Raw genomic sequence first — 26,909 nt, 5'->3', positions numbered from 1 at the left:
CAGTTGAAATTTATACTAGTTCGGTGTAGTATATTTAAAAGTATATAAAAAAAGTAAAAAAGGTGCTTAAAGCAATTTGGATGAATCTCGTTTGTAGTTTAATTTGATTTTTAGTTTTATTTTGTGATACTTGATTGTTGAGCTTCTCGTAATTCGTTTAACTTGAAATCTAAATAAAACATTATATTCATAATGATTAGTATATTGTTATCAAAAAAATAATGCCTGGTGCAATTTGAATGAATCTCGTTTGTAATTTAATTTAAATTTCAAGTATATATTTTGCGATACTTTATTATGTGGTATCTCGTAAATTGTTTAACTTGAGGTCAAAATTAAACTTTATTTTTATAATAATTATATATTTAAAAAAAAAGTGGTTAAAGTAATTTCAATGAATCTCGTTTGTAATTTAATTAAAATTTCAAGTATATATTTTGTGATGTTTGATTGTTTCAGCTTCTCGTAATTCGTTTAACTTGAGATCTAAATTAAACTTTATACTTATAATGATTAGTATATTTCTATCAAGAAATTTTGCTTAAAACAATTTGAATGAATCTCATTTGTAATCTAATTTAAATTTCAAGTTTTTTTTGTGATGCTTGATTGTTTCAGCTTCTTCTAATTGAATTAACTTGAGGTCTAAATAAAACTTTATATTTGTAATTATTAGTATATTTTTATTAAAAAAAATTTGGTCAAAGTAATTTTAATAAATCTCGTTTGTAATTTAATTTAAATTTCAAGTATATTTTGTGATACTTGATTATGGGGTATCTCGTAAATTGTTTAACTTGAGGTAAATTAAACTTTATATTCATAATGATTAGTATATTTATCATGCTGAGCTTGATCATGCGGAACTGTTATTTAATCGAGGTGTACATAAGCAGCCGAGCGAATGAAATAGCAAGTTTTACCGACTTCATGTCAAGAAGAAAGCAGCTTCACGTCACTTAGCGCTTTGAGCATAAGCCGCCATTTTGGAAATCTAGCTGATCCCCGTCAAAACCTCTCTTGACGCTTTGAGCATAAGCTCATCTACCATCTTAAAAAATCTAGATGATCTCCGCCAAAACCTTCTTATTCTAGTATTTGCTTTTTTAAAACATTTACTTTGTACTTGAGTTCATAACTTCGTAGTTTTTATACCTTCTTCTATACACATTTTGTATACCTACTTTAGCAACGTCGATTTGAGTTGTTAACGTGCCATACTCATAAGTTTACGCATACTGTAGCAGACAAACTGTCCTCCAGCAAAAAATTCCAGCTTGGGTCAATTTGAACATTGAACTCTACGTATAAGCCCACACATTCGGTGGCATAAACTTATTGCATCTATCTTTCTCTTCTTAATTTCAGTATTGTATCTTTTCATCTCGCGCGCTCTTCAGCCGGTGTCAACGAGGAAGTATAAGTCCCTACGTTCTGAACCAGTAAACTGTACGAGCAACCATTTGTTAAGCAACTGGAATTGTGAACTGCAAGAAGCCTTCTATAGTAGTAAACATTTCTTAATGTGTTTTTTTATTTTATTGTATAATAAAGCATAAAGATACTTCTTAGTCTATATTTCAACTAATCTTATAAGTAAAATGAAGAGGCTATTAGCTCTTAAACCCTCTCGCACTCGGTCGCAAACAGAGGTAGCAACTACAGATAAAGATGGCCCCGAAGCTTTTGCGAATCTGGCTCCTGTCGAAACTGCCGAACCTCTTACAGTGGTGTTTTCAAATAAAGCCAGAGACCCAAGTAGCCCGGAGTACATTAAGCTCAGTTGATACATATGCCTAAAAGAAAAAAAGCAAATCAATATACTGAATACACTCCGAGATCACGAGCTGAATTTGATAAAATTTGTTAAACTACAATATTTATTTACAATATTTCAATCTTTACATGATTTTTATCATTATAACAAAGTTGTTTTATTGTTTATAACCTTATTTTTGTAACAGCTCACAGAATATCAATATAAAAAACAGTTAATCTCTATCAAAAATCGTGCTTTCAAAAAGCGGACTTGAACACTTATAATATTAAAAACAAAAATTTCAAACAAAAATAAACTAAATATTGATTTAAAATAAGAGTTAAAACAAATAGAAAACAGGGTCAGCCTCTTAAAGTATATTTTAATCATTTAAAAACTGTTAGTATGAGTCAGCTATTGATATAGTAATATTTTTAAACTATAATTCATAGTTTAACAGCTTAAGTTATAGTTAGCTTGAATATAAAAAAAATGTACTAGTTACTTACTCATAAAAACTATCGTTTAAAACTTATAAGTGACTCTTAACCTTATAAAAACTAATACGAGTATATTAGGTAAACATAATCAATAAAAACAGAAACTGTTGAACTACAAACTCATCAGGTGTAGTACAATTGCAGTTATTGAAAACTGAATGGCTGTTAGACTGTTCACATTGTTTCACGATGTTCTAAAATTCGTAAGAACTAGCTCTCTCTATCGGAAATAAGTACAATTTTGCTAAAGGTTTAAACGAAAAAAAGTTTCAACAACAAAAAAGTAACTTTTAACTATCTTGACAAAAATAAATAGAAATACAACTCGACTATTATTTTTAGGCAACATAGGCAACAAACCAAAACTTTCAAGTTGAAGCTTTAAAGCGTAGTTGCCAGAATTTAATCATTTAAAACCAAACGTATTCGAAATTAGTACAAAATCAATTTTTAAAAATATGGCAACCTTACTTAACAGTACTTGTTTTATCTAAATGAGGTTTTTATTAACTGTCGTATTTAGTAGTTTGTAGCACAGTTGTCAGGCTATACATATGTCAAGTATTTCTCCAAATGATTGAAAACTTATAAGTTTTTTTAGTATTAATACAAGCTAGATACTATTAATACTAGTATACTATCAATCATAATATCATTTCTAATTATTACGTCACCTTACTTAGTATTCTATATTTTCCTAATTTTGTATACTGGACACAGTTTACAAGAAATTCTCTTTTTTGGATTTGTTAAAAAAATTGCATAAGAACGTGGTACATAAAATGAATTCAAATAAAGATCTAAGTTTAACTTTAATGATAAAATAATCATTTTATAAGCACTGAAATTAAAACTAAGAGCAAGTTTTTAAACATTAGTTAGGATAAAAAGTTATGGTCCATTGGCAATTGTTACTAATATCCACAACACATTGTAAAAACTATATCGAGCGTGTTGAATATGAACCTCAATCAGTAATCAAAGAGTTATTAAAATATTCTACGTATTTTTGAAAGATGTAAAAAAGTAACAGTTAGCATATATACAAAAATAAGTTACTCAGCTGATTAAAGAAATTCAATTAAACTTTTTAGCAAAAGCAGAGTAAAGTGAAATCTAAACGGCTACAAAATCCCTTAAATATTGTATTTAAACTTGTTATATTTTAGGCAAAAAACTAATGCAAATTACACAGAATAAAAATTGTTTTAGACATGGAATTCTAACAGGCGACGATACAACGTACAAATAAGATTAATTCAAGAAACCTTTAGCAACAACGTAAAACAACAATGTCACATAAAATTAGTTCCATAGTATTGTTGAACTTGATTTAGAGTATAATATCAGGACTATTTACTACAAATATACATAATTTGTAATAAATATCCAGCTTATAATACTAGAAACCATAGTTTGAATATGAAACTTTGTATTTTAAATATATGCTCATTATATGATGGCAGTAATTAAGTGTTTTAAAAACTTATAGTTTTAATTAATTTAAGAACATAAATCTTTAGATTGCACAACAAACTAATTACTGATTTATCACAGATATGATTTCAATATTTAACGAGATTGAAAACATAAAAATCTCAGAAGTTTTCAAACTAAAACTTAAGAGTATCTAAAATCATGAACTGGTACAAAAACTGGTTTGTAATCAGTCAGCCTGTTATAAAGTATATTGTAATTATTAAAAACTGTTAGCTTAATAATTAAAGTCAGCTGTTGATGTAATTATAATTCTTAATTTAAAAACTTTTTATATCAGCTAAAGTTATAGATAGCTTAAATAAAGAAAAATGTAATAGTTACTTACTCATAAAAACTATCGTTTAAAACTTATAAGTGACTCTTAACCTTATAAAAACTAATATGAATATATAAATAAAAATTAATATGAACAGAGGCTGTTGAATTACAAACTCATCAGGTGTAGTACAACTGCAGTTGTAGAAAAATGAATGGTTGTTGGACTATTCACATTGTTTCACGGTGTTCTAAAACTCGTAAGAACTAGTTTTGCTATAGGTTCAAACGAAAAAAGTTTCAACAAAAACGAAAGTAAATTTAACTTTCTTGACAAAAACAACTCGACTATTATTTTTATATAAAGCTTTATAAAGGCAACAAGTCAAAACTTATGAAGTTTTAAAGTGTAGTTGCCAGAAATTAATCATCTGAAACCAAACATACAAAATCATTTTTTTAAATATGGCAACCTTACTTAACAGTACTTGTTTTCATCTTAATAAGGTTTTTATTAACTTTCGTATTTAATTAGCTTGTAGCACAGTTGTCAGGCTATGCATATGTAATAATTACTACAAATGTTGGAAAACTTAAAAGTTTTTTTAGTATTAATACTAGTATACTATCAATCATAATATCAATAATGTAATTATTACGTCACTCTATTTAATATTCTATATTTTCTCAATTTTCTATACTGGACACGGTTTACAAGAAATTAAACATTTTTTGACACTATGATAAATTCTTTCAAACAAAATAAATAAGACTCAATTTTCAGTACAAAATATATTTCATGCTTCTTTCGTCAGTTGTATACTAAGCAATAAAAATAAAATTTCAAATCTAGCTTATATAATGAAAATGCAATAAACGTAATTAATAATAAAGCAAAAAGTAATTAACAACCCATAAGTACAATGCAACTAAAAAGAAATACAAGAAATTCTCTTTTTTGGATTTGTTAAAAAAGTGGTACATACAATGAATTCAAATAAGGATCTAAGTTTAATTTTTATGATAAAATAATCGCTTTATAAGCACTGAAAAAAAAACTAAGAGCAAGTTTATAAACATTAGTTTAAAGAAACTTTTCTGATAAACAAAAAAAGATAAAAAATTATGGTCCATTGTTACTGATATCCACAATACATTGTAAAAATTAAATCGAGCGTATTGAATATGAACCTCAATCAATAATCAAAAATTTATTAAAATTTTCTACGTACTTTTGAAAGGTGTAAAAAAGCAACAGTTTGCATAAATACAACGTTTATACTGACTTTTAAAAGCTACTCAGCTGATGTTCAATTAAATTATTAAGCAAAAACAAAGCGAAATCAAACGGCTACAATAGGCCTTAAATAGTGTACTTAAATTTGTTATATTTTAGGCAACAAACTAATGCAAATAACACAAAATAAAAATTGTTTTAGACATTGAATTTTAACAGGCGACGATAGAACGTACAAACAAGATTAATTCAAGAAACCCATAGCAACAACATAAAACAACAATGTCACTCTGAATTAGTTCCATAGTATCGTTGAACTTGATTTAGAGTATAATATCAGGATTATTTACTACAAATATGCATAGTTTGTAATAAATATCCAGCTTATAATACTAAAAACCACAGTGTGAATATGATGAAATATGTGAAACTTTGTATTTTAAATGTTTGCTCATTATATGATGGCAGTAATTAACTGTATTATAAACTTAAATTAATTTAAGAACAAAAATCTTTAGAAAGCACAACAAACTAATTATTGATGTCAATATTTAATGAGGTTGAAAACCTAAAAATCTCAGAAATTGTTAATTTAAAACTTAAATCGTCGGAAAGACTAGTAAAAGCTAAACAAAGACAAAACTGAAAATTTACTTTATTTTATTTATACTTGGACAGAAAGTAGAGTTTAACTACAAAAAACAAAATTAAACTACATTAACGAACTAGACTTTATAAACAAACGCTATCAATTCGAGAGGAACTGCAGAAAAGTTATATAATAATCTTCGAAATTATCACTCAAAAAATGGTTAGTTTTAGTTTTTTTAAGGTAAGTCATAAGCAAAACATGTTTATTAAACCATGTGGTTTTGTAAACTAAAACTTATCCAATGGGACCCCATAAGATTTGCAAAGATAATTGTGTTGTTTACAATGAATGCTACAACGTAAATAGTTACAGAAATGTAAAAACAAGAACTAATGAAAGTTTGAATTTTACTTTGGTAAGAAATAGTCAGAAATGTTAAAAGAAGATCGGCGATAAAAACATATTACTACGTAGAAAAAATGTCTTCATTACTTTAAAATGTAAGTAGTATTACGGCTAAGCAAGCAAAAATAAGATATAAAGTTTGAAGAAAATATACACGCATTAAAAACATATGAATATGAGGATACTAAATGTTTTCAAGCTAATTGAAAGTAAATCTATGCCATTTAGACAATACAGTTATCTTACATACAAAATAAAACCTTTGTTTAAATGGTACTACAAAAACTATTGTTAACCAATTATTTAGTTGGCATAATTGTTGTTGGTTAAAATGACATTTTTATCTATTTGTTATTTTTATTTGGGTAGGAACACTTTTATAGTGTAAATACATATTCAATTTTACAAAGACCATAAAACTAAACTTTAAAAATCATAGAAACGAATTATTAACATTTTACTTAAACAGACAGGTTATCCATTGATTTTAGAGTAAAATAAATATATTTAATTGCAAAACATTAGAAACAATAACAAAAACCAGCGCAACAAAATGATGATAAATGATAAAATCATAAGATTTATTTGTAGTTCGAGTATTAGTTTTGTAAGGTAATATAACATGAATATAAAAAAATGTGTGTACCAAATTGTAATATTCGGAATACTAAACAAATAATAAGTGTATAATTTGTTAATGAAGTCTGAAATTTAAAAATAACAATATAACTAATAGTTGAAAACCGTAAATATTTATATACAAGAGTTTAACAAAGATAAATATTACCCATTACTACTTATAATCTTAATGTAATTAGTGCTGCTAATGTTTGTATCATGTAAATACTTCGCCAATAAAGCATTTCATACCTAAACATTATCTAAAACAAGTAAGAAATAGTAAGTTTATCTAAAGGAAACTACCTTAATATGACGTAATAATCTGCAAGCTCAAAAAAATAAAAATTTATCATGGTCTTTTGTTGCTTATTAACAAAATTCAAGAACTTAATGTGGAAAAAAGCAGAAAAATAAAACTTCGCATAATTAATGCAAGTGATTTGTAAAATTCTTTAATTTTATATGGAAAAAAATGAGACGAAATTAATTTATGTAGTAGTAGTAGCATAAATTAAAAACAAGTCGCTCATGAGTAATTTATATCTGTTATCTTTCATACAACATTAGAGTGAAATTAGTCTGTTATATCTTAACTTGTAGTGGAAATTAAGTTTAGTTGCACTTAGGAAGTTTGAGCACATTTACTCGTACTTCCAAGTCATAACTTATTTGGTTAATTGCAAACATAAAAAAAAAACTTAGGTAAAATACTTAAAAGTTGAATAAGAATAATTGACTAAAATACTTGAACGCTACCAAAGTAAGTTTAAAAGCATCTCAAACTTAACATAATTATCAAATTACAGGTTTTTTTGCGTAGAGACATACTTGGTGTTAAGCATCATACAAATAACGAAGCTCATAACTAAAAGTAGTTGATACGGAGTACTTTAGATTGTTATTAAAAAACATAAATACTATAAACGAGATAAAATCACTCACAATTACAATAAACTACTACAAAGCATAAAACTTAAACTTTAAGATTGTTAACAATATATCTACATTAGTTTAAGTTGGTTGAAAACCATAACAAAAACACACCTTTAACTTAACCATATAAACCAAACAAATAAGAAGTAAAGGGTTAAAAGTTTAGGGTACATACATAAAGCCCATAAGCATACCTTACTTTAAATGCGTACTTAACAGTTTTGAGAAACTCTATAATTTCTACACAGATAAAACAAGTTGTCTTTATTGTTTTAAAGTATGAAAATGCAAAACAAGCAGAAGACTTATAATTAGTTTTCATAAATTTAGAATAGTAAATCAAACAGACGCTCATTAAAAGCATACAAAACTGAGAAGACTTATTTGAACCGTGAAACTAGACTGAAAAACTGACAAAGCTTTAAATAAGTATTGTTAATGAAATAAGATTAAAAAATTATAAAAACCAGCACAACAAGATGATAACTAATAATAAAACACTAATAACTGACTGTAGTTCGAAGACTATTAGTAGAGAATAATAACAATTTTTCACTAAATAAGAATACTTACTAATGATAACAAATAATAAAAAAATTAACAAAATCTTATGATATTATTATTATATTATTAACATATTTTAAAGAGTGTTAATGAGTACCAAATTTGAGTACGAATTACTATGAAGGAGAATAATATAACTATATGGAAAATTTTACCTCAGTTTCTATTTAAAGACAATTAAATTTACAAACTATGTATTTAGTTTGATGTTAACTACAACTGAAAGATTTAGTATTACTAAGAAAATATATTGAGTTAATAAGAGTGCAGTGTATCCTATTTAAGTTTTAAAACAATAGGAAGCTGGACCCTGTAACATTAAAATAAGTAGGGATGGTCAAAATTTACTTAACCAAGAAAGCTTTCAAATTGATTTCAAAATCCACACGTGTGAAGAAACAAAATGTTTGTAAAAAAACGTAAAATAATCACCACGGATCTTAATCAAAAAACTTAATTGAGTAACATAAAGATCAAGTGTTTAATTAAGTCGAAAAAGTAAAAGCATAAATATAATAAATTTATATTTTAATGAGATTTTAAAGCAATTTATTTATATTTTAGTATTTTGCAGCATAAACAACCTATTAAACAAGGCAACTCAACAGATTAAACCTGAAGAATAAAACAAAACCTTATAAATAAAAGCTTTAAGCTTATTGTGTTAAAGGACGTATACTTTAGAAAGAAGAATAAACACAAATGCTGAAAGTTCAAATACTTAATTACTGTACGATTAACAACAAGCTATAATGTTAAGTTTAATATTAACAAAGTGATCAAGCCTGGTACAGTTAATCGTAATCAGCAATGAGTAGAATATTAAATATTTAATTACATGAAAAAGTTAGTTTTACAATACATCTTACTTAGTTGTATATATAAATGTTGTGCGTGGATATCTCTATTAGTCTTAGTATAATACTACTAATAAGTTTCAAGTACAATATAATTTACTTTTTAATTAAAACTGAATGAGAGCGCTAAAAACTTAGAATACAATCAATCAAATGAAGTCGTGATTTTAACTTTTTTAACTTAAGTAATTACCAAATAAAAACAAATAGCTTTGAACGTTAGAATATGATCAAACTTGACTAATTCAAGAGATATCATTCAAAAGGTTTTTTAAACCAACTGTTAAACATGTTAACCGTCTAAATAAAATAAATCTTAAATGAAGAAAACTGCGTGATATACAATCAAAATAGTAAAAACACAATACTAGCCATAAAATATAAGACATATACGATTTTTATTCAAGTTTTAACTTTATAAATCGTGCTACCGGTCGAGCGAAGGCTAAAAAATATTTTCAAAATTTACTTCATTTGAAAGAAAACAATATTTTAAAATATTTAAGTTTACTTTACTTATTTTAGACTTGATAATCACAAATATTATATAGTTTTATATATTAAGTCAGACTTAATATTAAGTATTTTACCTATTATTAACTATTATCTGTAAAAAATATTTCATTTTAATGAAAACTTGTATACACCTACTTTACTCTATGCTTCTATTCTTTTATTACAGTAATTATATTTTACAGAACCCAGTTGAAGTGTGTTGATTCGTTAACACACAGAAACATATGTTGGTACAACAAAGGAAGATTACTGTACAATTTGTTTAAATTTTTAAATAGATCAATTGTTAAAGAATAGATATGTTTTGATATTGAATTATAGTCAAAATTGACTGAAATTACCGTACATGGGAGATAATTCTAGAGTCTTTCATTAAAATATGCTTAATTTAATAACAATATAAGATAATATTTTCTACTTTTGGGTTATGTCAACTTCTAAACCAATACTTGTCTAATGAAAATGACTTTAAGTAAAACTTTACAAGCAAAAATAAAGAAATGTATTTAAACTACGGTAAAATGACCATATTTGAGTATATTTTAAGCTTTACCTTTTACACACTAATTTTAAATTTAGAATAGTCGTAGAATCGAGAATACCAGTTATAAGTTTTTAATTATAAGTTTACTTTAGGCATGTTTACTGTAAAAAATTAAAATGTAATGTATCATAAATGTTAGCACAACTGTGTTTGTATAGTTCTTTAGTAAGGGCAAGCTATACAACAAATTAGTTAGTACTTCAGTCAGAAAGCATGTTTAATCTTAAAACTAACTTTATTGCAGTACTTAAGTAAGTACTTCGACCAATAGGATGAAGCTCAAATTTAGGGCTTTTACCTACTTTAAACGGGTTATCTGAACAATTAAACAAGAAAATTCATAAAATACTTTTGAATTCCACACTTGTGAAGAAAAAATAAAGTTTGTAAAACAACGTAAAAGAATCGCCACGTAGCTTACTCAGAAAATAAAAATGTGTGACCTAATGTTAAACTTGGCTAAAGAAGAAAGTAAAAATATAAAGAATAAAAAAATAAGAACTTAAAGTGATACTTCGCAAGCATAAACAACCAATAAATAACAAACAAGGTAACTACAACAGACTAAAACATAAAAACGAAAAATTAAAGCAAATGGTGTGAATATTTTACAAAGAAAAATATACACAAAGGTTGATCAATGTAACCTCGGAAGTGTGAAGTACAAGTAAACAATAATTTGTTTTTTGATCTAATTAAATGACGAGTAAGAATATCATTCATGAAAAAAAAAACTAGCAGGGCTTGGTACAATCGATGTTACTCTGCCATTATTAGAAAATTGCTAAATCTAATTGCTAAATGGCACTACAAAAATTACTTTCAAAGGTAACAAAATAAGACCTCAAAACTAAAATAGCTTCTGGATTGAATATTTACAATATAATAATAATATTTAAGCTTTTAAAAAATAGCTATTTTTAGTTTAAGATGCACTCAGTTTAAAAAAGTCACGTATAACGCTTGCATACCTAAATAAAATTGAAATAGATCATGAAACTTAACTTAATAACTCAAAAAGCTTTTAAATAGGAAGTATATTTTAACTGTAATCATTACTTGAAGGTTAAATAAGTATTGTTTGAGACAAAGAGTTGAAATAATCATACAAACCAGCACAACAAGATGATGATTGATAATAACTGACTGTAGTGGGCTAGAAGTAGAATTAAGTTACGAAACAACAAAATAGACATGTAACAACGTTTTAAACTCACAAACAAACGCTTTTAGTTTTAGAGAAACCAGAGAGAACATTTTTCAAACAAACTTTTAATTAACTTTACAACAATACGAACAAAATAATGAACTACCAACTAAAAGAAAAATTGGATCTAATTTTAATATTGTTAGAATAAGGTATATTTAATCACGAATATAAAATAATTGACACCTAGTCCAACAATTTTTTTTCCAATCTAAACCATAACTTAAAATAATTTCAAACAAATTTAGTTGAAAAATAACTAAAGATAATTACCTCAAAAGAAGAATGAGTTGGCGTAACGGTATTTGTTCTAATTTATCAAAAGTACAGAGCTGGTAACTGCCATTATGTGTATAGTTAAACGCAGCAATAAAAAAATATTTGAGAGTTGATTGCCATTAATATTTAAATCTATTAGTTTAATTTGATACACTTTATGCAATACTTTTTATGTACATATAATTAGTGTTATTTATGTCTGTATTAATTAATGTATAAGCTTTACTTAGCTCAAAAATATAGAGCAATTTAAAACAAAACTTAATAAACTACAATCCAATACATATTATGCATATACTATAGTGTTATTAAAAATTACTAAGTTTATACTGTATGAAACTACCGGGTTATGACGTAATAATTGTATGTAGGTAAACGTTGAAAATATCACAAAATTAATAGAAGATTGTGGACAAAAACAGTAATTTGTTGGTGTCTAGTTTAAATGATGACCCAAACTTATTTATACAAGTTAAGACGTAAATGTTAACTTATGTAAATGGGAAATGTAAAACTTTAGAGCTTTGTTTCTATCTAAATTACATAAATCTCCTACATACAATGATTGCAAAGATTTCTATTTTTCATACACTGGAGAGTGAAATTAGTCTGTGATATCTTATAACTTTTAGTTAAGTTAAAGTAAAGTTTAGTTATGACTTAGAAGTACTAGCACACTTACTCGTACATCAAAGTCATAACTAAAGGTGGTGCCGACCAGCAGAGTGACCGGGCCTAAAGGACAAGAATTAAAAAAAAACTAAGGGCAGGCCGGAGAGATGACAGGTGCGAAGCACCGTGTCATCGACCGGCCGTAGCCCTTTGTTTTTTTTTTAATTCTTGTCCGCTACCTTAAACTTACTTTTCAAACTCATAAACATAAAACCACTCAGTCAATAACTAAAAAATTATAACTGATATTACCGTCAGGCCTTTAATGGTTTCACATCAATAAGTTAGATCACATAAGCTCAAGGTTAGTAAAAGATAACAGATAAAGACCGTACAAATACAACGCAATAACGTATATTTGTTTGGCAGTTACGCTACTCACGGTCCATTTGACAGAAAAAGGTGGCCTTCAAGAAAAAAGGCCGTGCAGAAAAAGAGAAAAGGAAAAATGTGAAAAATTTTTCGCCGGCGAAATGCCTTAAAAAAATTATTTTAAATAATCTTCATCAAAAATTCCCATTACATTTTCGGTTTGGGGGAATCCCCATTTTTTAAAAAATGGGTGGGGGCCCGAAAAATTTAGTGCGTACCTTATTTTAGATAACCTGTTTAACTAATGCAAATAATGTTTTACTAAAAATTTAGTGCGTACCTTATGCAGGTGCGTAATACTTAAAGAAAATCTTTGCTTATAACAGAGAAAGTGTTATTAAAAAACTAGTGCGTAATACTTTGAATGCGTACCTTATAGATGCCTTTATTTTGTTAAAACTACATGTTTAAGTTAAGGTTAAAACCCAAAAACAAATGAATACAGATACTACATCATCCTGGTTAAGTACCTAATGTTTTACATATACATGGAAAACAGTTCATCAACCTCATAGATAGGTGTACTTTTTAATGACAGAAAATAAAGCAAATATAAAAAGAAAGAAACTACAGACCTTTTAAATGTGTACATTGACAAATCTATTTATATGATTGAACTGTTTTCTATGTATATATTTAAACAATAGTCAGTTAACTTGCTTATGTAAACTGATTTTACTTAGATAACTTTTTATAAACAGCATAAAACTTAAATTAATCAAAAATAAAAAACAACTTGAGATTCATATAAACAGTTAAAATTACTTTGATTCAAGTAGTAACTATATTTTTGTCAAATAAAACTTTAAAATTGTAAAAAATTGTTTATATTCTTGTTAACTTCAGTTTTATACTGTTCCTACTAAAGGATATAACTTTACTTGTCATGTAACTTATTAAGCTAAAGTTTATCCATGATAGTTAAATTGGTCTTATTGTAAAATAATTTTTTAGCAATCTAATTAATACAAAGGTTTGCGCTGTTACTACCATCACTACTTATTAACTTATATACTTTAATTTACTTTATATAATCACTAATAGACTTTGAATGCTTACTTAATTGCTTTGTTTAATCACTGATCTCAGACAACTTTTTGTGTGTTTCTTAAAGTGTGCATACAAATTAAAGGTGTTTGATGTTTTGAACTTATCATTTAAATACATTGTTACAAACTAAAACAGTTAAACCATACTACTTTGTGTCAATAACATGTGTTTATTAGCCTGTAGTTCATTTCAAAGTTTGTCAAATACTTGCATCATTTGAAATCTTTATGGCTGTATATTTATACTATTACCAAAATTGAGTCTTTACATTTGTCATATACATAAAAAACAATACAGCAAGTTGTTGATAAATGCTTATTAGTGCAAACATATGAACAAAAGAAATTATTGATAGATAAAAGAACAGATAGAAGTTAGTGATAGAAGAAGAGAAAAATTAAACAAAGGTGAGAATAAACCTCATACAAATATGCACTAACAACTTTTAAATTTTGCTTGCTGTGAATTGCTTTGTAAATATATGAGTGTAAACTTAAAATTTTGGAACATTTTGTTTACTAGCAAACCTATTCCTGATATGGTTTAACTGTTTTCTTTTGTAAAAAAAGTGAATAAATAAATAAAGCTTTATAACAATTAAAACAGTTTTGAAACTAATGACATTTTTGTTTTATAATTACTCTTCCTACTTATATTTTATGCACACTTTAAGTAACTCTTATTACAAATCATTAACTTATAAATATAATGTTGTAAATAAACTTCTACACTTAGATTAGCTTGCTGTCTCTTTGGGCTTCATTCATGAATAAAAACTTCTTTATACAAGCATATCAAGCTTAGCACAAATGTTGCTACTTTTAAGTGATTTTATTTATTCTTATTTAAGTTTTCTCTTAATTTAAGATAGCCTAGTAATGTTAGGAGAATGAAGCCCAACAAAACAAATATATGTTTATAAACCAAGGTTACAACTCTATGAATAGCTTATATGAATTTGTGCAAAACTTAATTAACATCTAAAGCTTAATGTTATTCAAGCATGAGAACTCAAAAAATTTAATAGTAACAGAAGGACTCAACAATTAATAAATAGAAAATCTAAAACTTTAAGACAGAATATCAAGATTTATTGTAAATATCCAAAAAACCTTACTGAATATTCAACTAGTTTACTGGTAACCCTAGCAAAAAATACTAAGTTTTGCACAAATAAAAACAATCTAATTAACTATTAAACAAACTAACCTCAACAGCTGCTGTAGTAGGTACTCATCTTTAATCAGATTCCAAAAAAGGGTGATCCATTGTCTAATCTTAAGATGTAGGAGAAAGCCAAAGTTACAACTTATAAAGACCTTTGAAAAAAGCTAGGAGTTTAAAAATTTTACAGAGGTTCAAAAGATTTTTCATAAATTTCTCTGCTCAGTTCACTTTACAATGATGTTTCAAAGATTTCAAAGACTGAGATGCAAGTTTTTAAAGCCTCTTGATGATTTTTTTTTTCGCATCATTTAAGTGCATTCAAACTAATTGATCTTGTCTGAACATGTCATGCTTGTAGTATAAAAACTTGTCATAATTTTTATGAATAAAGATATATGCATTCTGTGATGAATTAGAAGATAAAATAAAGATTTTTTCAAAGGTTTTGCATGAGAAAAATAATAAAGATTATCAATTTAAATTTTAAAGACTGTTGGTTGCCAAACTAGGTCAAATGCCTTCTTAAAATTACTCACACAACATAGAAATATAAGAATTCTTTTGAATTTTTCACTACTTATTTCACTTTATAATGATGTTTCAAAGATTTCAGAGACTGATATGCAAGTTTTTAAAGCCTCTTGATGATTTTTTTTTGCATCAAGTAAGTGCATTCAAGCCAATTGATCTTGTCTGAACCTGCCATACTTTTAAGTATAAAAACTTATCACACTTTTTATTATTAAAGATATATGATTCTGTGATGAACTAGAAGATTAGATAAAGAACTTTTTCAAAGGTATTGCATGAGAAAAATAATATAAATTATCAACATAAACTTTCAAGACTGTTGACTGCCAAACTAGGTCAAATGCTTTCTTACACTTACTCACACAATGTAGAAATATAAGAGTTTTAGAAGATAAAATGAGCAACAATCATCAAGTTTTATATTCAAAAATATTGACAATCAAATAGAGTTTGCTTAAGTATTGTGCAAGGCTCACATAAACAGTATAAAAAAGAAAAAAAAAAGTTTTAGAGTTACTTTACACCTACAGCACCTAAGGTGTTTTTACTACAAGTGCTTTTCTCAAAAGAATATTCATTGAAAAAAATATTTTGCAAAGTACTATTTTATTGTGATGTCACATTAAAATGTAAGACTTTAGAGAATTCATAAAAACTACAAATTGAAACACTATCTTAGCATGGCAGGGTCGTTTTTAGCTTTTTCGAACATAAAATGCTTTTTACTTTACATAATGTTAAACCTTAAACTTTTTGTTTTGTAAAAAATAAACTGTTTTAATTTCATTCTTATTATTCATTCTTTTTAAAGTTTTTTGTAGTTTCTACCTTTTTTACTACATTGGAGATTACTGGTTTAACATATTGTTTAATATTTAACCTACAGTAATTCATTAAGCTCGTATAAACTACATTGACAACTTTAAAAGTAAATATAAATTAAGCTTTTAACTCTTAATTTTACAAAATTGTTTTCTTTTTGTTTTAAATATGTTTATTACCTAACAATTTGTACAAGATTTATTTTTTTACCTTTATCTCATCAGGTAATAGCAATAAATTTAATTTTTGCAAAATCATTTTAGTTATTATTTAATTTGAATCGTTTTGCCATATTTGCCAAAACTATACAGTTTTTGTAGTCATTGGTATAACAACTTTTTGAAGCAGGTAGAAAATAAAAAAACCATTTTGTGCATAGTGAGTGAATGCTAAATAAAGACACACTTATCAAAATATTCATGAATGAGTTTGAAAAATAACTACTTTTATATTGCCACAAAGTCCATATGTTACAAGACAAACAAAACTCTGTAGAGTATTTTTGAAACAAAGTTCAAGTAAACTAAACAATTTAATTCTTTTTATAAAGATTCTCACTCACACAACTGTAACTTGTGTGTACACAGATTTTTATGCAAAAACTTCTAAAAGTATCAGTCATTTGCAACAATGTTAAGTGTTAATGCTAAATGATACAACTTTTGTTTTATTTTGCAATGTTATTTATTTGTAAAGTCTTTACTTTGCAATCATTAATTTAATGTTCAATGCTATACAACATTATCTTGCCTATAATAAATCATAACTTTTTAATATCTCATTAATTTGTTGTGTGCTAATTAAATAAATAAATATTCAAGGGTTTTTTAAACACTTAAAGCTAAATGAACTACAACATCAAATATCCCGTTGACATGCACACCACATCACCTAAACTTTTAAAGGTAAGTAAATAACCTGAAATTTTTGTTTTACATTATTTTTTCTTATTAAAATCACTGACCAGCTATGCTTTTCAATATTCCAAAAATCATTATTTTACAGACAAAGTTTGTGTATTTAGGGTGATTATGATGTCATATTACATGAAAAGAAGTTAATACGTCTTAAGACCAAATCAATAAGTATAAGTCTAGGACATGTATAAGTGATTTTATTACTGTTTAAGATGAAAAATATGTGATTTTGGGGTAACTAATTTTTTGGCCGGCATACCTTTTGTTTGCAATTATTTTTTAGATTCTTCTTAATAAAGCAAATACACATTTTTGATAATTTAAAGTATTTATATATTAGAGGTACACTTAGAACTATTGTTTCAAAACCTGCATGCACTTGGTTTTAATAACAAAATTTGACAGTTTTGGTGGTCAGTATTCAGAGAAAAATACTGTACAGAAATTCTCTACTACAGTTTAAATATTTAGAAAAAACATCTTTTTATATTTGATCATTGTTGTTTTAATAAAACAATATACACAAATACTAATGTATATAGTAAATGTTTTACTAATGCAATTTAAGAATAGTTAGTAAACTCATCTAATAAATTTAATATCAATAAGAAGGTGAAGAACAAATGGATGTTTCACAAGCAGAGGAGCCACACTCAACAGAAGTCAGCCTGGAATTGAAGCCTGTCAGCTCCACATACACTTATGCTGAGCAGCAAGAATACAACTAGATGTGTTCTACTTCCTATGAAAACAAGTTGGTTTTGTTTTGTCAAATAAATATTATCATTGTTTTTATGTATCATAGTTGGTTTGCACAAATACTACATTTTTGTCTAAGAAAGTTTTGTACTGTTGTAATAAGGGTGGAAAACTTTTTTAGTTATTAGAACAAATTTTCTTTAAAAATTCTCTCTTTGGCTAGACTGTTTAAAAAGCAGTTTTAGTGGGCTATGTAGTTTTGAATATTTTTACAACCACAAAGAAAAAAAAATGTTTGAAACTAATTGTTTAAATTACTGGTTCATTAAAAACAACTGTGTACTAAAAATAAATTAAAAGAAAATTGTATAGTTATTGTTAGTAAGAGCTTAATTTTATTTGTTTTCTGCAAAGCTAAAAATACTTCACAGCCACAGATTTCTGTTTGCTGGCAGATTTGGTCTACAGGTCATACATTTCCCATCCCTACTTGATACTATTGTTTTTCAACTTTTCGAAGTTTTATGAATTATTACTAGAATATAAAGTATTCTTAACTTACACAATAAGCTTAAGGGCATAGGGGGGTCCTCCTTGATTTTTACAAGTTGATCTTATTTTATAGAGTTTTATCCGAGCTATCAGACATTTTTAACAGTTTGAAAAAATTCAAAGTATTTTTAAAAATATGAGCAGTCAAAGTCAGTGACATCAATAGGTTTCTAATGAAAGGCGCAAACTAAAAACACAAAAAAAGACCATTTCACTTAAAATCTATCTCCTCCTTCATTTTTAAAGCAATGTTCTTCAAATTTTCTAAAAAAGTGTATTATTAAATTTTAAAAAGATTGAAATATTTTTAATTTTGAAAAATAAATTTTTTATTATAAATAAAACCACCTATTTTTTTTTGTTTTATTCTTATCTAAAGTTATTTTTTTAATATTTTAAAAACTCCAACTTTCAATTTTTTTAAACTACAAAAGGAACGTTTCCTGAAAATTTATGGTCTCTATCGCAAAAAATGAAGGAGAAGATACGTTTTTAGTGATGTTTTAAATTTCCAAGAATATTGACTTAGAAAAACTTTCAATTTTTCATTTGTATTGGAAACTTTTTATGAAAATTAGAATATCTCAAAAGTTAAATAAATTTTTTTAATTCTATAAAAACTGGCTTGTTGTTTGTACTTTAAGCTTTCATATAAGGTCCAATGTTATTTTTGTAAAAAAAAATGTCGGACACCCCTATGCCCTTAACTTATTAGCGAAAAAAAACCTTAAAGTAGATAGAGATGTTAAAAAATATTAATAATGTTGTTATATATATATAGTTCTTTTTACAGTTTAGTTTAGAACCTTGACTTTCTACCTACAAATTTTCAAAGAAAAATTCCAAAAACTTAATTTTTACTTTTTCATGTTATGAGTCCACTGTTTGATATTATAAAAATTTATTTTAATTTTGAGATGTTTTATTTTTTGTAAAAAATTATAGAATTTTGAGATGTTTTATTTTTGTAAAAATTATAGAATTTTGAGATGTTTTATTTTTTGTAAAAAGTTACAAATTTTTCATTGTCAATTTTCTCAGAATTTTTAAAATCACAAAATATCTATCTTTTTTTATTTCATTTGTAAAATTTAAGACTCAAAATTTTTTAGGAATAGTTCCTATTATAGTTTTAAGACTTTGAATGTTGAAATTTTTAAAATATTAAAAATATTTTTTTTTTATGAAAATATTTTTGTATTTAAAAAATATTTAAATATTGATAATGGACTTTCTGTAAAAAAGTAGAATGTATTTTAAGGAGAAGATAGATTTTTAGTGAAATAGTCTTTTTATTTTGCGTTATTGGTTTGCTCTTTCTTTAAGGAACTTACTGAGCTCACCAACTTCGCTGGCTTTTATCTCAAAATTTACTTTGAATTTTTTATGTGGCCTATTTGAAATTAAAAATAGTGCTATTTAAAATTAAGCAAAAAAAAAAACTAGTTGTTAATATTGTAAACATAATTATATATATAAAGGTAAAAAAATACCTGCAAAGTTAAGATTTTTTAATTTTATTGTAAACTAATATACTAAAAGATATGAGGGTTAAGTTATGTCTTTTTTAAGGTTACCAAAAAACCTCGAATCCAGGAAAAATTTGTAATTTGAAAATTCAAGGTAAAAAAAATGAAAAATCCTTGAATTAGAGTAATTTTGAAAAAAACCTGGTGTTTTGAGTAAAAATCACTAAAAATACCTGAAAAGTATGGTATTTTAAACAACTTTTTAATGTCAAGTAGTAAAGTTTTAATTGCAAATAAATAATCTATCTTATAAATAAACATTTTTGTCATCTTCAAATTTTTTTTAATAAAAAAACAAATTTAAAGAAGCTTTTAGAAATCTTTTCAATGTTGTTATACTATTAGGCACAGTTTTTTACGTTGAACTTAATTTAAAACTGAAAATAGACCGTAAAACGTCTAATCTTAGAAATCTGGAAGAAATTTCGAAAACCTGGAAAAAACTTGCCAAAATCATTTGGCAACCCTGCTTAACAAGTTCCTGACAAACAGCGGACGTGCAGATAAGTGTTTGCGTGGCGTGCTTCGAAGCGGGCCAGTACGCCGAATCGTTGCGGTTGATCGAGGAATTGGAAGTCCATCACTTCGCGCACTTTTCCACCAGTAAGGAGCTGTTCAAGCTGAAGGGCATGTCGCTGCTGAAGCTCAACGACTACAAGAGCGCCAAGGAGAATTTTTTCAAGTGCCTGCAGATATCGGCGGAGGACTCGGTCGACATCAGGCTGGAGCTGGCCGCCATCTTGCTCGACACCGGGGAATACCGCGTCGCCATCGAGGTGTTTTGGTTGTTTAATCAGTCTGCTTTTGTTTGAAAGTTTTTAAGATTTTGTAAAGTGTCTAATTTTTTGATAATACTTTAGACACTAGATGGAGCCGAGAAAGGGGAGAATGAAAATGAAATTTCACCGAAAGACCAGATGAGGCTGCTGAATTGCAGGTTCCAAGTTTTCAAAAAGTGGGGCCAGCATCCCAATAAAAAGTTTGTTATTTGTTGAATGTTAAGTGAGCGCGTTTGTTTTTATGTTTAAGAAGACAAGCTGTGCCGTTTCGAGTTACCAGAACACTTTTATCAGCTTAAATAGAATTTCAGAGTTCATCAATTAATCGTTAGCTATTTAAAGTTCAATAGTATTTTTTTTTATTATGAAACCCTAATTTGAAGTTTAGTTCTGTTTAGCTTTAGCAAAGTTAAAAATTATTAGTAAGTTTGTATAATAAAATCTAGATGAGGAAAAGATAATTTTAAGAAGATTACTTATGTACTTAAAACAGTATTTGGAGATGTTTTTTTATTCGATAAAAGCCAAGTCTTTTGATACGAAAGCAGAGATTAATATTAATAATACAAAAAAAAACTAATGTTCGGCTTGTTTACTGTAGTTTCATCAGAACAATAACAAAGTTAGCAATTTTTTTAGGATCACAAAAATACACATTATGACGTTTCAAATAAATTGGAATAGTTTTAGTTGGCTAATGTTAAAAATAACTGTCTTCACAACCAAAATATGTATTTTAAAAGAACAAATAAGTTTGTACAGAAGTTGTTTATAACATTAACCAAATGAAATTATTTAAATTTATTTGAAACGTCATAATGTGAACTTTTTTGATTTTTAAAAAAAGGTTTATGTTAACTCTGTTATTGTTCTGATGAAACGCTAAATGTGTAGAAACTATAGAAAAAAAACCGAACATTAGTTGTTTTGTAATTGTATTATTAATACTTTTTACAGAAGATTATTTTATTGTGGTTAAATTATTAAGTTAAAATGTTTTCAAAAATGTGTATTTTTTGTAGATTATTTTTCTTAATAATAAAAATTGCACCGAAGTTTTATAACAAATTATGAAAACATGGAGTTTTAACACATATATGGTTAGAAACACTGCTTTAAAGCAAATTTTAAATTAAAGAAATATTTTGCTCAATCATAAGTGCTTAAACCGATTCACAAAATTAGGATACGATAGATCACTAATATTCCAACTGATAGACTATTTTTAAAAAAAGTCACTGGAAGTAAAAAAATGTTTATTAATTTTTAACTAATTTATAACCTTAATGCTAATAAACATGATTAATCACAGAAAGAAGCTAGCAGCTGCAGCGGATGTTGTATTGATTATGCTTGCCAACAGACTGAAAAGTACTTTCAAAACTGAGGTTAATTTCAGTTAGTACTTTTTCTGCTTAGTACAGACAGTTTTCTTGTTTTCCAATAAATATAAAAGTACTTTGTTTGGTTATTTTCGTATTGGAGTTATCAAAAAACCTGGCTTTTGACAATTTTGTAAAAAAACGTGAAATTTGAGAAAACTGGGAAAAGCCTGGAAAATGTGAAATTTCGAACAAAAATCACTAAAAAACCTGGAATTTTAAAGAAACTTTACATGTAAAGAAATAGAATTTCGATTATATATCAATAATCTATCATATAAAAAAAGAAAATAATAATAAATTTTTTTTAACATATTTAAAGTAGAATTACAGTGTCTTTTCAATGTTGTTATACATTCTAAATCAGTTTTTTACCTTAAATTTACTTTTAAACCAAAAGAAACCAAAATATTGTTATTTAAAAAACCTGGAATAAGTTTAAAAAACCTGGAAAATTTTGTCAAAAACCTTTGGCGACCTTAATGAATGCAAGTTTTATTTTTTATCTGTTAAATTTGTTTTTAAAAAAATTACTTATTTTATTTTTCTACATATCATGCTGATTCTTCATTTCTTACTTTACATTGTGTGAACAAAAAATATATTATTTACAAGGTCTTTACCGAATTATCAAACTTTAATTTTCTCATACTGTCTGGGTACTTGATAAATTTTAAAATAAATACAAATAAACTGGTTCAACGTGAAAGCATGAATTTTCAGCTGTCAATAGTGAAGCGAAGTAGGAAAACAACCAACCCGTTCGCAGGCGAGATCAAAGTGACTTGCAAGAGGGCGGGCAAGCAGAGGATTGACGAGGAATTGTACCTGAAAGCCGACTGGCATGTCTTCAAGCAGAGGCAGTGGATCGACTTTTACAAGGTTTGTTTTGATACTGTTTTACTGGTATGTTTTAGAACGCTGGTGTATTTGAAACTCTTTTAGTTTTGCTTTTGACACTTGAAAACGAGTTTGAAGTATGAGTCTAATTTTTTAATTGAAAAATAGTTTAGTTGTACAATGCTTATTCACTTATCCGGACGCTCACTTATACGGAAAATTTCAGCCGAGAAAAAACTTAATAAATAATTCAGTATTAAACACAAACATTTTCGTGTAATACATACTAATGTTTAAGCTTTGATGCTGTGAAAAATTTTTAAGTGATTTTATAAGTTCTGCAATTTATTACATAATTATGACGTAATAATACTAGTAAAGCTTACGTTCAATTTGTTTAAAACTAGTTTAGTTAGTAGAAACATTTATATGTAAAGTAAATCAATTTTAAAAAACATTGTTTCTAATTTTAATTTTTTAGAAAATTAATATTTAAAAGTTTTTTTATTTTTGGTTTTTAATTCAAACTTTCAAAAGTTCTTAATTGAAACAATATTTATTAAGATGAGTTGCATAATTTTTTTTTATTATCAAAAAGTTATAAGTTTGACATACTCAACATACAAGGTTTCAGAAACAGACAAGTTACAAAAATAAAAAATAACACGAGTTGCAATAAGCTTTGAAAATAAACTAGAAGTTTGTAAAAAGATGGAAAAACAATGGTTTAAAGTCTTTTATAATAGAGCATTTTAGCATGGGCGAGTCGACTTTTCACGATATTTTGAAAAGTAAAGTGTAAGAAATTTAAAGCAGAAAAAGAAGAGCTGAGTTATTATTATTTATTTTACATTGCATAAATTACAGCAGTTATATTATTTTATAAAAACACTATATTTTGTACTTATCTGGAAAAATGCTTATCCGGATACCTTTACAGAATTGCCCAACATGTCCGGATAAGTCAATAAGCACTGTATTATTAAATACTTATTTAAGTTGAAAATTATAACACATTCAGGTTAGTATTAAATTATAAGTAACTTTCTTCTATAAATGTTTTTGGCTAAGTTAAGGTTTGCTTCTACGGAAATGATAAGGGATAGTTTTAGAACATAATCTTTTGTTGTTTTATGTCAGTATAAACACTCCATATTTACTAAAAACTGATTCAAAGTTTATACAAAAGTTTGAAAAGTATATCAATTCTTTTTAACGAAAACATCAGCGAAAGTCTACAGAGTTTAAGCCTGGACCTTCGTATGCCGTGAGATAAGTTTAACATAAGGTTAAATCATACAAAAAAAAACGTTCTTAATTACAAATAGTTTATAACTTAATATTCCAAAGTACTTTAATATTTTTGCTGCATATTATTTCTTTAGTAAAAAAACTTTTGCGAGCTAAGACTCCACCAATATAATCAACCTTATCAATCAAGGAGTTGCTGAACCTGCTCAACACGTGCAAAAGATACAAGGAGGCCTGTTTGATAAGCGACCACGTTATGAAGGAGAAAAACTTCTTTTCGCGCGCGAAAATTTCAAGAAGCAAGCTGGAAGTTATTTTGTTCAGGTTCAGCCTGTTGAGCGGGTGGTACTATTACGCCTTCAAAATACTCAAGTTTGTTTGAATCAAGTTATTTGTGTTGTTTATTGATATAATGAATACTTTGCTGCACTTTTATTAATTTTTAATTTTAAAAACATAAATAAACTTATCAAGCAGTGTTTTCAGCTAATTTTGGATTTTAGTATATGTTTTTTAAATTATAAACTGTATTAAAACTTTTAGTGCTTTTATAAATGGCATCTAAAATAAAGACTGTGTTTTTTATAAATACAAGTTTAAAATTCTAACCTCATTTATACAAACACTGTCTTACTGTACATTGTTTCCATACAAACCTGTTGTATATCAATTGAAGGAAGGTGATCTTATCGAAGAAGGAGGACCAGTCATCGGTGCAGAACCACGTGTGGAACATATTCAATCAGGTGGTCACCAGGATGTCCCACAGTCAGAAGGTTCTCAAAAACACTCACAGGTTTCTCCACAGAATCATGGTGGTCAGTATTGTGTCAAAAAAATTTGCAGAAAAGTATTATTAATTGCAAGGCAGAAATTTTTGCGTTTAAGGTTTTTTTTTATCTAAGATAATAAATACATGTTTATTGAATACTGTCTATATCCCAGTATTGGTTATCTATTATTTTATTCCAATAGTTATTGTTTTTACAACAATAATGCGCTTTATAGTAAGTAAACTTATGTTGACCTTATTTGTTTTGTGCTAATGTAAAGTATTATTTTAATGACTAGTTAAGTTAACCACTTTTTAATTGCAGAGTAAATTAAAGTTTTTCGCAATAATGATAAGTTATTTTGTGTTATTTTCAAAGTTAATTACTAGCAAAACAAAGTGGTTAATCTGTTTTCTTTTTAAAAGCATTCACGAAAAGCAAGTATACAATTACAGGTACAAGATAAGAAAGTTCACCCGCTTCAAAGCATGTTTGCTCATGGAGATATTGCATCTAATAACTTCAGACCTGCACTTAATTATTACATCGAACTACTAGAAGAAGTTTGACAATTTTTTGTAGATGTATCTGTACTTTATTGGTTTTTGAAAATTTTTAGTTATCAAAAACAGAATAGTACATGATAAAACTTCACTAATTTATTTTATTAAAAACCAAGTAAAGTTTTGAAAAGTAATTATAAGCAAATTAAACGTTATTATCAATTTAATCCCTTTCTGAGAAAAACCAAAAGTATATAGTTTTTTAAGCTCGTTCTGTTACTTATATCCAAAATTCATAAATTTTTGAAACTCTTATAGTATCTTTGTGTAATGTATTAAAGAAGTGAATGTGTAAGTTTTTACATTTAAAAAATGTCTTTAGTTTCATTTAGAAAATGTACGTAGGTTTTTTAAACCAACTTTCGTCAGTGCTATCGAATAAACTTATCGGATAAATAACAAGATTACTTGCAGGAGCAAGAAAATGCGGAACTGCATTTGATAGTGGGAATTTGCTACTGCCACATACTCACGCAGAAAACTTGCGGTAACAAGCACACTTATGTCGCGCAAGCCTTCGCACTCCTTGCCAAGTATTGCCAGGTTTGATTATTTTGACAGATTGTTTATTACGTTGAAGATCCTCAATGGTAATGTTTAGTTTACTTGCTAGAATATTTGTTTTGATAAAGTCTAAAAGCTGACGTTTTTGAAATTAATGAAACAAAGCTATTTGTAATATTTCATTGTTAGGTTAGTTAATAAAGATTAATAAAAGCTATATAAAGGTTTTTTGTAAGTACAGTTTTAACCCTGCACTTATTTCATTCGGATATAAATATCCGCAAACATAAATCTAACTTCGTGCATTAAATAACAATAAAAGCTACTCAATATTTATAAAAACTCATGAGTCAGCTTCTGTTTGAATGAGTAACAAAATATCCTTCTTTCAAGTAATGATGTTATTTAATATAAACTGAAAAGGCCGGTTGGCATGATATTTGAAATAAAACTTGAACAAACTTGTATAATGTTTGAAATGGCAGCTGCGGAACAACAAGCAGGAGTCGCTGTACAACATCGGGCGCGCCCTCCACCAGATCGGGCTGAACCACTTTGCGGTGCACATGTACGAGGACGCGTTGAAGTGCGGACCACCTGCCAATGTGGTCGACGCGGTGTGCGAGGACAGCTTCGACCTCCGGCACGAGATCGCCTTCAACCTCAGCTTGATGTACCGGCAGTCGGGCAACCACACGATGGCCAACTACGTGCTGTTCAAACACAACGTCGTTTGA

At 27.1% G+C, this 26,909-nt stretch overlaps 1 protein-coding gene across 1 annotated transcript; it reads left to right on the top strand.

Moving 5' to 3' along the window:
* The first annotated feature begins 1,601 nt into the window (after positions 1-1,601).
* Positions 1,602-26,909, top strand: LOC145836781 (general transcription factor 3C polypeptide 3-like). Its single transcript, XM_082944554.1, has 10 exons — positions 1,602-1,782; positions 20,573-20,856; positions 20,941-21,059; positions 22,172-22,247; positions 22,965-23,123; positions 24,523-24,704; positions 25,009-25,150; positions 25,561-25,668; positions 26,083-26,211; positions 26,658-26,909. Exons 1-10 carry the CDS (start codon positions 1,602-1,604, stop codon positions 26,907-26,909), a joined length of 1,632 nt encoding a protein of 543 aa, XP_082800680.1.

This window comes from Thalia democratica, chromosome 5 (genome assembly GCF_965202585.1).
Source record: "Thalia democratica chromosome 5, ktThaDemo2.hap1.1, whole genome shotgun sequence".
NCBI classification, from domain to species: Eukaryota; Metazoa; Chordata; class Thaliacea; order Salpida; family Salpidae; genus Thalia; species Thalia democratica.
The sequence above is the reverse complement of the archived record's forward strand: the minus strand, read 5'-3'. Positions and strand labels throughout refer to the sequence as shown.